At 50.4% G+C, this 14,674-nt stretch overlaps 2 protein-coding genes across 2 annotated transcripts; both read left to right on the forward strand.

The window, feature by feature from the left end:
• Window positions 1-448: 448 nt before the first annotated feature.
• smg5 (SMG5 nonsense mediated mRNA decay factor) lies at window positions 449-9,203 on the forward strand. Its single transcript, XM_061289140.1, has 22 exons — window positions 449-883; window positions 1,391-1,489; window positions 1,611-1,734; window positions 1,952-2,108; window positions 2,188-2,277; window positions 2,459-2,548; window positions 2,758-2,836; window positions 2,924-3,049; window positions 3,150-3,218; window positions 3,591-3,817; window positions 4,073-4,210; window positions 4,639-5,457; window positions 5,689-5,864; window positions 5,936-6,011; window positions 6,170-6,345; window positions 6,470-6,628; window positions 6,728-6,787; window positions 6,864-7,023; window positions 7,082-7,172; window positions 7,307-7,381; window positions 7,494-7,629; window positions 7,719-9,203. The coding sequence occupies exons 1-22, from the start codon at window positions 819-821 to the stop codon at window positions 7,800-7,802; spliced, it is 3,276 nt and encodes a 1,091-aa protein (XP_061145124.1). The 5' UTR covers window positions 449-818; the 3' UTR covers window positions 7,803-9,203.
• Window positions 9,204-10,060: 857 nt separating this feature from the next.
• On the forward strand, window positions 10,061-14,417 carry paqr6 (progestin and adipoQ receptor family member VI). Its single transcript, XM_061289677.1, has 8 exons — window positions 10,061-10,236; window positions 12,077-12,267; window positions 12,371-12,498; window positions 12,574-12,779; window positions 12,854-12,980; window positions 13,163-13,259; window positions 13,433-13,577; window positions 13,675-14,417. The coding sequence occupies exons 1-8, from the start codon at window positions 10,221-10,223 to the stop codon at window positions 13,911-13,913; spliced, it is 1,149 nt and encodes a 382-aa protein (XP_061145661.1). The 5' UTR covers window positions 10,061-10,220; the 3' UTR covers window positions 13,914-14,417.
• Window positions 14,418-14,674: the final 257 nt, after the last annotated feature.

Raw genomic sequence — 14,674 nt, forward strand, 5'->3', positions numbered from 1 at the left:
AAAAAAAACAAGACCTCAAATCTCAAAATATCAACGGAAGTGAACAGTGAAAAGAAATGATTACCAAAGTGAAGCAATATTATCTTCAACCCCAAATTCTGTTTAATACAATTATTTTTGTATTGTCTCATTTTCAATATTCAAGCTCAACACGTTTATATGAGTTTCAAGTTCGAGTTTTTCAAGTGCAAAAGATTTTAGCCTCGTATCTGGCAACCCTGGGATGTGATCTCACGAGTTTGCATTACACTTGGTGAAATTGTTCAAACGAATAGAAAAACTCACCTAATAGATCTAAGTCAGAGTTAGGGAATAAATATACTATACAGTAATTCAACTGTAACTTTCAACGAGCTGTTTCCTTCCCGGTCCCTGTTTTGTTTTGATCGCGGGTTTAAAGCATTCCTGTGTTGGCAACCCGCCGTCGTAGTCTCGCGCAGTCTGTCTAATCTCGCGATAAGCAGGAGGTGGACGCTTCCTGTTGAGGAAGAATGGCTACTCTCGTTGCACTGGCTGCAACGGAGCTCGGCACGAGAGGCACGCCAGGCTCTTTGAGCTGACCGCCGCGAGCCAAAATCACCGGGGGTCCCTCTCACCCGCTGCCCAGAACGGATGGGTAGAGGAGGGCCCGGCGGCACAATAAACAGATTGTTTGCCGGGACCGTATTGGAAAGGCGAGACGAGTTAACGAGACAGCTCGGAGGCTAGCGGTGCTAGCCAGCTAACAACACGCTTGTCGCTACCGGCGGGCGGGACGAACAAGCCTGCGTGAGTGCGCGACGTTCTTTTACCCCAGAGGCACGGAGTACAAAGTGGACATGAGCGGACCAGGACAGGACAGCGAACCGGAGGCGAAAGTCCTTCTCATCAAGCGCTTGTACAGGTAACGACGAGGCCGTGCTAACGCGGGCTAATTTCTGGGATGCCAACCGGTTTTCAAGCTTTCCTTTATTACGAAACAAACGCTTTCGTTTCACCTCCATTATCACATGCGCTAGTAGGTGTGCAACATAGCAACGATGAGTCGGCTAACACCGGACCAGTCCGGATCGCATTATGAAGACTCTTCCAGTGAAGCAAGTTTGAGTTTCCTAAGACAATTGTTGAAACGACAAAGTTATGACAGAAGTGATTATAGCAGCCTTATTACTTCCATTTTGTGCTCATTTAATATGCCTGGCACAACTAAGGGACAAACTGACAGCAGAAATAGTTTGATTGTAGAGCTGATATCTCGTGACTTTTTGTTTCACTGTTACCAACCAAACAGTTGCCATGACTGGTCAGGATTTGAGGTGTCACTCTTTTTTTCAATCTGAGTTTCAAAATATCATGTCAGAAGATGACTAACGCTCCCTTTCCTGTGTGCGGCTCAACTGACTCTACGCAGGGCGGTGGTGGAGTCGGTGCACAAGTTGGATGTCATCATTGGCGGCAAGGGGTCGTACAGGGAAGTCTTCAAGCCTGAGAACATCAGCCTGCGCAACAAGTACGCTGCACCGCCCTAAAGCGGGTGTCAAATTCCCCGGTGTCCTCATAAAAAGCAAACCGACATATTTGTTGCAAAGGGGTTCTAATGGCTTTTGCCTTCTTCCCGGGGCTGCGCGCAGGCTGAGGGAACTGTGCGTCAAGCTGATGTTCCTGCACCCCGTGGGCTACGGCCGCAAGGCCGAGGAGTTGCTGTGGAGGAAGGTTTACTATGAAGTCATCCAGGTCATCAAGACCAACAAGAAGGTGCTTGCTTTTTGGGAGTTATTAGAAGAAGGAAGAGTTTGAAAGACTCACATAGACTTTTGTTAGAATTTACAAGATGAAACCTCATGTAACGGTGAACCTCCGTCTGCTTTCCAAACCCACTTTCAAAGTTATGAGATAATGACCAATTAAAAAAAAGTTGTTGTTTTTTTTCTTCTTCTTAAACTTTCTGTATTTCACATTTGGCACTTCTCAGCACATCCACAGCCGCAGCGTCCTGGAGTGCGCTTACCGCACACACCTCGTCGCTGGCGTGGGCTTCTACCAGCACTTGCTGCTCTACATCCAGTCGCACTACCAGCTTGAACTGCAGGACTTCATCGACTGGACGCACGTCACCGACCCGCTTGTCGGTAAGCAAATGCGCAAAGCGGCGGGTCGCCCTCGGGTGCCAAAATGCCGAGTTCTGTGCCTTTTGGGCTCTCCACGCAGGCCGGAAGAAAGCGCTGTCGGCTTCCCCCAAAGAAATGGAGTGGGCGCAGATGGCCTGCCACCGCTGCCTCGTCTACCTTGGCGATCTCGGTATGTTGCTGCATCCACCCGCCCGCTCGTCGCTTTTCCTCTAGAATGTAGCCAAATTCAGTCGGTGGGTGAGCCGGAGCCACTCCCGACTGGAGGCTACAGCCTGGACTGGCCATTCTCGTCCGCGGCCAATTTTGAGTTGTCGGTCTCGCCAATTCCATATGTGGTTGTTGCTCTCCAGCCCGTTACCAGAACGAGCTGGCCGGCGTGGAGGCGGAGCATCTGGCCGAAAGGTTCTACCACCAGGCCTTGTCCGTCATGCCGCACGTTGGTGAGTGCGCCGCCGGGCCTCGAGGCGTCCTCCGTTCGCTCGCGTTCACATTCAGGCTGGCAGACATATTGTTTTTAGAAACGTTACGCTGAGCCAGCTCTCACGGTCTAATGTGCTGAAAGGGAGGGGAATAAAACAAGTGCATCCGAGTTGTCTCCATTATCATCATTTCTTAAACTCGATGCATGTCTTTTCACCATGTCCTACAGGGATGCCCTTCAATCAGCTGGGCACGCTGGCTGGAAGCAAGTTCTACAATGTGGAAGCCACCTACTACTACCTACGCTGGTGAGTGGCGTTCCATGCGTCAGCCCCGGTGTCTCTCTTGCGTCTTGACGGAAAGCTCTCTCTTCCTCCTTAACCCTGCCTCCAAAGCATCCAGTCAGAAAGCCCTTTCGAGGGCGCTTACGGCAACCTGAAGCGCCTCTTTGACAAAGCGGCCAAGATGTACCAGCAAGTAAAGAAGCAGGAGATGAAAAAGCTGTCGCCCTCCCGACAGAGGTGAGGATCACTCTGCGGCTTTCATTAACACAAACGATGATGTGGCGATGGTTTTTATTTTTATTTTTTTATAAATTGCTCCTAATTGCACTTCCTCCAGATCCCGAGACATCAAGCGTCTCCTGGTGAGCTTCATGTACCTGCAGAGTCTGTTGCAGCCCAAGAACAGGTGAGACTTGCCACATAGACTGAGACTACATGTCCTACCAACCACTTTTGTTTTGTATTACTTATCCATCCATTTACTGCCACCACCGTATATTTTATGCTATAAACAGGAAGTAGGTATACGTCATGGTAGGTTGACCAAAGCGTGTTTGATGATTGTGGGAAAAGTCAAAGTTAAAGTTGTTGCAATGAGTCAGCATTGCTTATGGGATGTTTCATTGTTGTATGTCAGTAAATAAATTTCTTTTTACTGATGGTGCACATCCTGCCCATTTACAGTCAAAACCCATAAAATAGAGTTTAAAATGGATACCAAGTGCAATGGATCGGTTTTGTGAGTAAACGTTTTCCCATGCGTCGTCCCTATCTCCAGCCTAATGGAGTCTGAGTTGACCTCGCTGTGCCAGTCTGTGCTGGAGGACTTCAACCTGGTGCTCTTCTACCTGCCAACGGCGCCGTCCCAAGGCCACCCCCACAGTGAGGAGGACGAGGAGCAGCAGCAACATGCCACCGATGGCTCCTGTGCCATGCTGCCCGACGCGCTGGTCTTCAAGATGGTGGTGACGTGCCTGATGGTGGTGCACAGCCTCAAGAGAGGAGGTGAGCCCATTGAATTCGGACCTAACGTTCCCGTGCGTGTTTCCCGGCATGGGCCGTGGCCAACAGCAGCGAGCTCACATTAGTTTTCCCTTGTTTTTTTTATTTTATTTATTCTTTGACTGTTCTTGATGCAGTAAATAAATGGCTGAAAAGTCCATTGGAAACTTCCTCCCCATGCACAAGAGCTGCGCAGTAGGTAGACTGTAAAACCCATGTAGGAAAAAAAAACTCTTGAAAATTGCAATTGTGTCGCAGGCTCAAAGCAGTACAGTGCGTCCATCGCTTTCACACTGGCGCTTTTCTCCCATCTGGTGAACCACGTCAACATTCGGCTGCAGGCTGAACTGGAGGAGGCGGAGAGCCGGGTGCCGCCGCTCAACACAGACGCCGCAGGTGGGGGTCGGCGCAGCGATGCCAACTTACAACCATGCATTACAATACAAGCAACTAATAAGTAGATGAATGAACATCTAACAGAGCCTGCTATTGTGTGCGTGTGTGTGTTTGCATGCGTGACTCAAGTATCGTCAGCTGCGTCCTTGTGGTCGTTGCCGTCATGGGTGTAACCGAGTTCGACTCGTCAAGCAATGCATACCTGACTAATGATCCCATTAAACATGCTCATGCCTTTTAGCTGTGGAGGGAAAAACCTTTTTGTATTTTCTGCTCCAGTCCTGTAGGTGGGAGTAAAGCAAACTCTGCTTGCCCAAACGTTTTAGGACATTGCTTCTGCAATAGTTTTTGGGGAAATCAAGAGAGTGTAACAGCTTTTTTTGTCCCTCCATAAACTGACACTAGCAATTTCTTTTTTTCTCATGTAGACGACCCGGAAGCAAGGGACGCAAACGGGCCGGGCGAGCCTCTCCAAAACGGCTCCCTGGAGCAAGGGGACGAGGAAGAGGAGTCCCCCGCGAAGACGATCATTGTGAAGGAAGAGCACAAGTCAGAACAGGCCAAACAGAAGCAACAGAGGAAGAAGTATGGCCGCCTGTCACGCATGCGCAGACGCCGCAAGGATCGCAGCGGCGAGGACGAGAGCGACCTCAGCGAGGGCTTTGAGAGCGAAGACGAGGGAGAGGAGGATGAGGAGGACGAGGCCCCTGTGGCCAGAGATCGCCCTGCTTGCCCTTCGCCAGATGTGCCGCCCGATCCGCCCGCTCGCCGGAAGGAGATCAAGGAGGGCTGCTGGGGTAGCGGCTCCGAGGAGGAAGAGGAGGGCGGCACGGCTTTTGACGTGGAGACGGACTCAGACATGAACAGCCAGGAGTCCCGCTCAGACCTGGAGGACATGGCCGAGACGGAAAGCTGTGAGCGCCACCGGGCGCATACCCGGGAGAGGCAGGACGGCGAGGAGGAGGAGGAGGGCAAGGGGGAAGACGGCCAAAGGCCCCCCGCGGCTAACGGGCCCCCGGCAGCCAGCGACGCTGGCAGCATCAGCAGCAACTTGCAGGCCATGTCCTCGCAGCTCTTCCAGGCCAAGCGCTGCTTCCGCCTAGCGCCCACCTTCAGCAACATGCTGCTCAGGCCTCAAGCCGCCAGCGTCGAGCCCCCCGCCGACCCTGACTCCTCCCTTGATACCGCTGCTGCTCCATCACCCTGCGATGTGAACCCAAGCGCCCCCAATGGAATCAACCAAAACGGTAATTATGTCACGCCCCCCTTTTTGATAACAACTGCAGCTTTTTCAAGTCGACAAAACAAGTGAACATGCAAGAATGGAATGGGTTCATCTGTTAGCACAAACTTAAAAAAAATAGACTGGCCAGAACGGGCCTGATGCCGTGGGGCCAGCGCATGTCATACCCTGCCAGATCCACTTCCGTGCTTTGATCACATCACAAGGGAAACGAGGGATGCATTTTCTGTCGCAGACTCAGACTCCGACTCCGACTCGGAAGGGAGCCAGCGCAGCGCCCCGTCGGTACACAGCGAGAAGACGCTCCTGGAGAAGCTGGAGATCCTGACTGATCAGGGCTTGATCCAGGTGGTCAAGGTGTTCGTCGACTGGCTCCGGACCAACACCGACATCATCCTCATGTGTGCACAGGTAAATGTGCCGCCCGTCTGTCCCACTTGGGCCAGCCCGCAACCGACCCCCGCCCTGTTGTCTGTCCGCAGAGCTCCCAGAGCCTCTGGAACCGCCTGTCTGTGCTCCTCAACCTGCTGCCAGATGGAAACAAGATGCTCGAAGCTGGTGAGTCAACGCCCACGGTCAAATGGAATAGACCGGACGAGAGTCCGGCCCGTATTCGGCATTCACTTCGCCCTCCTCCTTCAAAAACCCAAGCCTACGTCTAGCGGGGCTTTTTCCTGGCCTAAATTGTGACATCGCGTAATGGCTATGCTCGGCAGAGGGCGACCTGAACCCGGACGTGACGGAGCTGCTGGGCGGGTGCGAGCGTCCTGCCCTGCTCCAGACGCTGCTGCTGCCTGAGGACGTGGCACTGAGGCACCTGCCCGCCCTGGCCCTCGCCCACCGCCGCCTGGACTTTGCCCGCCGTGGCGCCTCCCTCAGCCCGCTGCAGGAGGTACCGCGACTCACACCTCCTTTTCGTAGACTCCTTTTACAGCAAGACGGTCAACTGGCCGAGCTGTGCACCAACGGCTTCGGCGTGTTTCATCAAATATTGCTCTCTCCCTTTTACCTTCCAGTGCGTGGTGCGCGTGTGTTGCATTCGCAGTTTTGGCCATTTCCTCACCAGTCTCCAGGGCAACGTGCTTCACTTCAACCCGGAGGCGGGCATCTTCACCGGCGTCGGCCAGTCGCAAGCTGACGACCTCCTGCAGCAAGCCGAGGCCCAGTTTCGAATGGTGAGACGCACCGGCGCGACATGCACATTTTTTTGTGCCCACCGCAAAGTCACAAAAAGAATCGAGCAAAGGTGTCCCGTCTGCCCTTTGTCATTTCAGGCCGAAGAGGAGGCGCGCAGAAATCGGCTGATGCGAGATATGGCGCAGCTCCGACTCCAGGTTTGAGCGCGGTGCTTTTCTCTGGCTTGCTCTGGTTGTCTTGCGGGCACGGCACAATGAGGCTGTGCTGTGACAGTTGGAGGTGTCACAGCTGGAGGGCAGCCTTCGGCAGCCCAAGGCGCAGTCGTCCATGTCGCCTTACCTGGTCCCCGACGCCGCCGCCCTCTGCCAGCACCTGGGTCTCGTCCGACACCTGGCAGCCAGCGGCTGCTTCATCGTCATCATTCCCAGAACAGGTCGGCACGAGTTTGTATCTTGCAAACGTCAAGCTGAAGTGGCTTTTGCCTCTTGCAGTGATCGATGGACTGGACCGCCTGAAGAAGGAAAGTGCTGGCGCGCGAGACGGCATTCGCTTCCTGGAGTCTGAGTTTCGCAAAGGCAACAGGTGCGCCTCGCTTGAGTGCTCGCTAATTAATGTTAGTAAAAAGGGTACTAACATCCAAAGCTTGCTCAATAGCGCCATCTGGCGAACGAGAAGAACAAAGGCAGCAATGTGAAGTGCTCTTGTTCCTCGTGCAGATACATCCGCTGCCAGAAGGAGGGAGGACGAAGTTTTGAAAGAGATAAGCTAAAACGGCAGGACCTCGATGCCTGGTATGTCCCGTGATTTATTTTCTCGTTGGCCACTTTTGCAGTTGGCCGTCAAGTTGTCTTGCGGCAACACGCGTCAGAAAACTGAGCGAGCACCTTTTCCTGCTTCCGCTAGGCATCTGTACAAGATGGTGGACAGCTGCCGCCAGCTCACCCTCTCGCAGAGCATCGACGACGACACGGCGGGCATGGTCACCATTCTCACCGGACATCTCGTAGAGCAGCTGTGCGCCCGCTCTGCTGCAATGAAGGTTGGACGTCACCCAAACAGTGAACTTGATGTCACACCACATTGTCGTTGATGGTGTTTATTTTATTTATTTATTTTGTGTGCACCCAGTCTGCCGTGCAGGCAGCGACCTCAGCGGGCATGGAGCTGAAGAACATCGCTGACTTCTACCGACAGTGGAAGGAGATAGGCTGAGGGCCGACCATGCAAAGCGCCGCCCATGTCTGATCAATCACAACACTCGCTTCCTCTCTCGCTCTTGCTCTCCCTCTTTCTCTCTCTCTCTCGCTCGCTCTCGCTCTCGCTCTCTCACCCCCTGTCTTTCTCTCTCTCTCTCTTTCTGCCACTCTTTTTGCTGTGTGTATATGCATCTCCAGAATCAAATCTCAACATGAAGCCGGACGGATGGAAAGAGTTCAAGCTTATGAAGGGAGTTAAGAAGCCACTAAGAGGAAGACGGGCCCCGGAAGGCCGTCCCGAAACGGCCACACGGGCAGCAATTTGGCGAAAGTGCCGAGACACCAAACTGAACTGGCTCGCTGGCTGGCGCTTGGCCTCCATCTCGCTGGGAGCGCGCTCCAGTTGTTGGGAGAGAGACAAGATGCTCGCGCACACACACAGACTTGAAGTCATTCGGTGTCTGCGGTTTCCCCTTCCGATTGCTTTGCAAGGCGAGCCATGCCCGTTTTTGCAATCGAGAGAGAGAAAAGTGCAAGCAAGGTGGCCACAAAATGCAGTCAGCAGCAGCGGCAGGCTGCCGCGGCCCCGGGATACTCAAAAGAATGAGCGCTTGCAAGGGTTGTTGACGAGGTACACTTCTTGTCCCGTGTTTTCTTTTTTTTTTTTGTGATCTTTTTGTGACGAGGATTTCAGGATGAAGTTGAAATGCACAAATTCCTCTTCAACGAGGACCCGAATGGGAAAATTTACAATGAAAGTACCAATAAAATGTCCCGATTCAAAGCCAATCAGTAGAATTTGACATCAGGAGACGAAGAACCCCAAACGATTGAACACAAGCAGTTAGTGGGCGCGCAGCTCTTTAGTTGGAAAGACTAAAATCCAAAATAGCATTTTTTCACCACCTCTCAAAACGGTCAAAACAGTTTGACTTTATTCCCGCAGAATTGACTTTAAAAGAGAAAACAAACATCTTCGCTTGATAAAATTAAAAATGCATGTGAAAGTTTAAAGATGGTTAAATTTAGTTGATCTGTACAGGTTTTGCACTTCAGGTTCATCCTCAAATTACCAGTAGCTGTTTATTTTTTAGTATTTTGTTTTTGGAGTCGTGTCATGCGCTTGAGAAAAAGGAAACAACAAACCCATGATCAAGCTCATATGGGTTGTATTCTTGCACCCAAATAATTAATGGTGTTAATTGCGCTTTTTTGATGTGCGAATGTCTAAGGGAAAGCCAGTTTATTTATCATAGTGTCACTTATTCAAAAAGAAAAGTAAAGAAAAAAACATGCAAGGTGTGCAGGCTCTAAGAGAAGTTGAAAATGTCTCTCGCCTACATGATGACACGCAAACGAACAAACGGCATCTATGTGTGAAAATGCATTCAACAATAAAAACAATCGTTTAAATTTTTCCTTTGGTCATCGCTCTTTGTTTACCTGACATGTTAAAACTGATGACAATTAAGATACGTTAAGTTGTTCTCAGTTTGCCCAGAAGGAGGCGTGGCTCACCACACTACGACGTGCGACTGTTGCATCTATGTATTGTCCTCTCGACTATTGTCTTCTCTCACGGGCGCGCACGCGTAGCTGGCAGCCAATCAGATGACAACTGGCGCGTGCGTGTGCCAGTCGGGCGGCGACTGGCACCGCTTTGTGCTTCGTGGGCACGCACTTTTACATGAGACGGAACTTTTACATGAGACGAGTCACAAGACGCTCACAGTTGACGTCCACTCAGAGGTCCTCGATAACTACTATCTTGTTCAAATTTTATTTTGACTTGAGCATTGAGCGAAAAAAAAACTTAAAATCTTAATCTCATTCGACAGCTGGATTTTAGAAAAACAATATTCTATCTGAAGCGGAAGAAATGTTCTTATTTTTCTGAAAGAAGTCAAACTTATTTTGCTTGGAACGTAATGAAATGTTACATTCAAGACTGAAATAGTTCATGTTATAACGGAAAGTACGCTTCCATTTCACACAACTAACCCCCATGCTTTACTGCTGCTTATTTTGCACACGCTTTCGGAGTTACTTCCGCGCTCCATAGCCGTGACGTCACCGTACACATCCCCGGGCAACGCAAACATGTCGAGGAATTCTAGGAAGACGTGCAAGCGCATGTCTTCGCTCGAGTACGAAGGCGCGCGCACGCACGTGGCCCGTGTTGTTGTGGCCGCCCTCTTGATGGCGTCCCGCCCATTTTATGCCACGTGGGTGGCGAGCGCGCTTCCCATTGGGCAATGTTGAGAGCGGGCGAGGCGAGGACGAGCCCAGCGACGGGACGCAAAGAGAGACAAACTGACAATGCACGCGAGACACGACATCAACGAGAGACACAAGAAGCGAGAAGATAACGAAACCCTTTGAAAAATACCCCCCCCCCCTCCAGTTGGTTCCTGTGGGCAACCGTCACGCGCTGATGGCCGACAGTCGCGGTAAGTGGTCGTGACACATGACGGAGGATGATTGGCTCCTGTCCTGTCATGCTGAGTCTTGTGTGGATTTTACCACTCCTTCGGTCAGTTCTGTTTTTGTTCCTTTGTTGAAAGCCGTCCAAACAACGAGGCGGTCGGGCCGGCTTGGGCTTCCGAGGAAAGTCCGAGCCGTGGGAAAGAGCCTTAAAATTGCGTGTCAAACTGAATCCAATTACAAAACAACATAGTTCAATTGTCACATTCTTGTAACACAAAACTTTTCACACAAAGTTAGATCCACCTCCAAAGTAATGCAAATATAGATTTATACATTGTAACTTTACCCAAACTACCAAAACAAGGTTGCTACAATATGTTTGTTTCCAGGGACCACCAGAATCACCGATTAATTTGTAACTTTTAGTCCCAAAACGAGCATTTACTGTATTAAATATTAGGGCGACCTTCAAACATTTTCCCGAGTTGAAGTGACGATTTTCGACTGTCCCCTGGTTGGACGTTGTTGGAGTGATTTCCAAACAGCTGCACTGGTAATGCAATTTTAGTTAATTCAATTTGTTCTTTCTTGAACACGACAAAAACACAGGTCGTCAGTCATGTGTTTTTGCATGAAATACACCCTTAAAAGTGCTTGGTTAAAAATTGCAGCAACTCAGACCTTTGGGCGGATTTTATCCAACTTTGGGTTAGTTGGCAAAGAAAAAAACAAAACAATCTTTGGGTGTTTTGTAAGACAAAATTCGTTGTTGACCCAGTTTCCAAAGTTTATTTAATTTTAACCCAAATTTTAAGGATGCACACAAGACTTGAGAGCACTTTTTTTCCTAATCCTAATTTTGTATTAAAACCAACAGTCATTTGAATACTTGCTGATGCTGTTTGACTTCAACTCCTTATGAAGACAAAAGGCGTGCATCAACTTAGGATCAACTTAGAAGAGTCCCGGATGGTGGAAGCTGGAGTCAGCCGACCTTTGTGTCGCTCGTCTCTGAAATGAGCGCAAGGCGTTTGACTAACGTGTCGTAACTTTCATGTGAGAAATGTCAACATGGGTCTGCAGGTTAGAAGGAGGAGCAACACCTAAAGGGGAACTAGCTCACCGCCGTCACCGCACACACAAACAAACGCCCGCCTTCCCATTTAAATAGTTTTCTTTGGCTCAGCATTCGACACTGAGCTCGAGAACTTTCCAGATGGCGGGAATCTCATTTGAAAGGAACAAAAACAACAACCGCCCAGAAGATACAAAGTGTCGAAGACGCAAAGCTGATCACAAAAATTTAAACAAAAGACTGACTCATAAATCTTAACTCTTGGGCGTACTGGTCACATTATGCAGCCATTTTTTGAAAAATATTACTATTTTGTCTGAATTTGTTTTATTTAAAAACTTGACCGTTTTTTTTCCTCTGCCTTTTTATCTTTTTATGAAAATATTAAACTTTTGATTGACTTTTGATTTTGATTGACATTTCAAAACCAATTTGAAGATTTTGCATCAAAACATTTCAAACAGACTCCATTGGACATTTCAATTTGCGGTTGGCGGATTGGACATTTTGTGCGCGTGCTTATCAATGCGATGGCTTGTGCGTGCGCACAAAGACCACTTTGTCTCCCACAACGGGGTCAGGACCGGAACCTGGACGAAGGCCGGCGGGGGTGGGGCGCTGCGAGCGGGACAAATGTCTATCGTTATCCGTTCTCATCTCTGTTCTATCGCTCCACAGCACATTTATGGCTCAACCTATAACGGATCGGGCAATACATTATGCAAAGTTGGAAAGCGCAGGGCTTGCCGAGGGCTGGTGGCTAACGGCGACTTCTCCCTTGGTCGCAGTGTTGCCGGGCGCCTGGAGCCGAATCCGGGGCCCGCCGAGCCAGCAGCCCGCCGCACAGTCCGATGCCGTCTGGCTGCTCATTGCCCGCCTGGGTGAGGTGCGTCGGCGGGGCTGGCCCACCGCCGCCACTCCCGCCGCCGTGCTCGGCGTCAAACTCCCGCCGCTCTTTGACGTCCATCAGGTGCCCCAGGTGAGCTGGAGGACAGCTGACGCGCTCGCAACGCCTACGGCCATTTACGGTAAACTCGAGGTCCGGCGCATCCGTGACCGTGACAATGGCGTTTGCTTCTCAGGTGTTTCGCGAGGACGGCATTCTGTCTGGCTACCGCCACCCGCAGAGCTCGGCGCTGGACTGCCTGCTCAGCAGTTTCCGCATCAACAACGAGACAGTCAACATTTGGACGCACTTCCTGCCGACCTGGTGCCAGATGTTCCGATTTGCATCAAACTGCGGGCTGCCAATCCTGTTAACTGTCAATGTGCGTGTGCGTGTCAGGTACTTTGTGTGGAGGCTGGCCTCGCTGTGCTCCGACGTCAGTTTGGCAAGCGACAGCTACACGTGGCCGCTGCTGGCCTACATGCTGCCGGTGTGCGTGTACCCCTTTACCTCCTGCTGCGCGCACACCTTTAGCGCCATGTCGTCAGAGTGGTGCCACATCTGGTACTTTTTGGACTACGGCGCACTCAGCCTCTACAGCCTGGGTGAGTCCAGAGAATAAGTGGTCCGATTTAGAGGATGGGGAGAGAGAGCTGACGACCCCGTGCGGCTCTTTCAGGCAGCGCCATCTGCTACGGCTGCTACGCCATGCCCGACGGCTGGCTCAACGGGTGGCTGCATCGGCACTTTGTGGCCATCGCTGTGGGCAACAGCTTGTTCTGCACCGGTCTCTCCTGCTACTCACGGTCAGTGGACGCACACTTCCCCTTGCGCTTGTCACTTGACTAACATATTTACCGTACATGTTGTTGCTTTTTGATAAAAGGGGCCAGATGGGTGGGGGGAGTGTGTGGTGCAGATGGGGACTATTGAAAGTGCTGGAAAACAAGTCGAGCGGATGCGCTTGTGTGTGTGGTCCCCCCGGCAGGTTCGTGGAGGTGCGCTTCCCGCGGAGAAGCAAAGTTCTGCGCACCGCCGCCTTTGTGCTGCCTTTTGTCTTTGACAGTTTGCCCGTCTTCTACAGGGTGAGCCACTTCAACATAGACATGGTTCTCTACGTTTGTCTTTAACGTATTTGCTTGGTTGCTCTCCACGAGGCGGCAACTGCAAGCACTTTAGCAGCATGTTGTTTCCCTCACCACTCACTGGTCATCTTCGCGTCTCTCTCCCTCACATCTGTGTCTGTGTGTACACATAGCTCCTCCTGTGCTGCGGGGGATGCTGCAGTCCCAGCGAGGCTCTGCTCAGCCACTTGTACCAGGTGACCTTGGCCTTCCTCACCTGCTTCCTGTTTGCCTCGCACCTTCCCGAGAGGTTGGCGCCGGGACGCTTCGACTACTTTGGTACGTCTCGCGTTACGACATCGACTTACTGTTTGATTGACACAATGACGCTAGAGTGCGTAATGTTCATCTTCTGAACGTTCTCCAACGTGTGCAGGCCACAGCCATCAGCTCTTCCACGTGTGCGCCGTGTTGGCAACGCACTTCCAGGTGGAGGCGGTGTTGTGCGACATGACTTCGCGGCGGGCGCGGCTGGAGGCGGCGGGGACTGCGCCTTCCCTGCCCGGCACGGCCGGCGTGCTGGCGCTGAGCCTGGCCCTTAACTTGGCCGTCATCGCCCTCTTCAGCGCGCCATTGCTCAGGCGACGGCAAGGACTAAGACACTGTGGCCACTAAGTAGTGCATTAAGCAAGTTAAAACATTTTTTAAAAAGTGAGAGATTTTAACATAAGTTACATATTTGTACATGACAAGTGACATGTTTTAATGAGTTAAGTTTCACATATGTTGAATATTCCCATTTTAACCAAAGTTTCACATTATTTAATGAGTCAGCATGAAATTCATCAAACATAAAAATGTTCATGCTTCAGTGTAAAATTAATTACCTTATGAATAACTTGATCTTGAACTATTTTTGTCCGTTGTGGCAGACGCTTTTGCAAACACTCAGATGTTTTTTATGGAAACTTTTTTTGCAAAAATGCACTCTAATATTTAGTGCCAATATTCCTGACTGGATCATGGTTACCTGTTTGTATTGTTCTGTCTTTGTGTCATTAATACGAATATTGATAGTGGGATGTTTTGACTGGAAAGAACCTGGTGCTTTTGAATGTTTTATATGCTCAGAAAAAAAAATGAATGTATGAATAAATACTTGTGTGCTGTGTACACTGACAGTGACCCACTCGATTTGTGAAATAAATTAAAAATATATATTTTAATTAAAAAAGAAAAACAAGTCAAGTACAATGGTCTCCGAGTTAGGCTGAAGGCTGTGGTGTTAAGAGTGACCAATAGAGGGGGGACGAGTAGAACACAACATTCCCTACGGAGCATGAAACCTAAACGTCTTTTTTTAAGCCGCCAAATGATAAAAACAAATTGACCCGAGAAATTCGAAGTGCGATCATTTTAAGACAAATGAGTCCGGA

Source organism: Syngnathus typhle, linkage group LG10, assembly GCF_033458585.1.
Source record: "Syngnathus typhle isolate RoL2023-S1 ecotype Sweden linkage group LG10, RoL_Styp_1.0, whole genome shotgun sequence".
Classification (NCBI taxonomy): domain Eukaryota; kingdom Metazoa; phylum Chordata; class Actinopteri; order Syngnathiformes; family Syngnathidae; genus Syngnathus; species Syngnathus typhle.

Excerpts from the sequence above, each read along its gene's own strand:
- smg5 (XM_061289140.1), top strand. The coding sequence starts at position 819 with ATGAGCGGACCAGGACAGGACAGCGAACCGGAGGCGAAAGTCCTTCTC. Across the intron at positions 2,278-2,458 it reads CGTCTACCTTGGCGATCTCG|CCCGTTACCAGAACGAGCTG; the intron begins GTATGTTGCTGC and ends GTTGCTCTCCAG. Across the intron at positions 2,549-2,757 it reads GTCCGTCATGCCGCACGTTG|GGATGCCCTTCAATCAGCTG; the intron begins GTGAGTGCGCCG and ends CATGTCCTACAG.
- paqr6 (XM_061289677.1), top strand. Across the intron at positions 12,780-12,853 it reads ACTCAGCCTCTACAGCCTGG|GCAGCGCCATCTGCTACGGC; the intron begins GTGAGTCCAGAG and ends CGGCTCTTTCAG. Across the intron at positions 13,578-13,674 it reads GGGACGCTTCGACTACTTTG|GCCACAGCCATCAGCTCTTC; the intron begins GTACGTCTCGCG and ends CAACGTGTGCAG.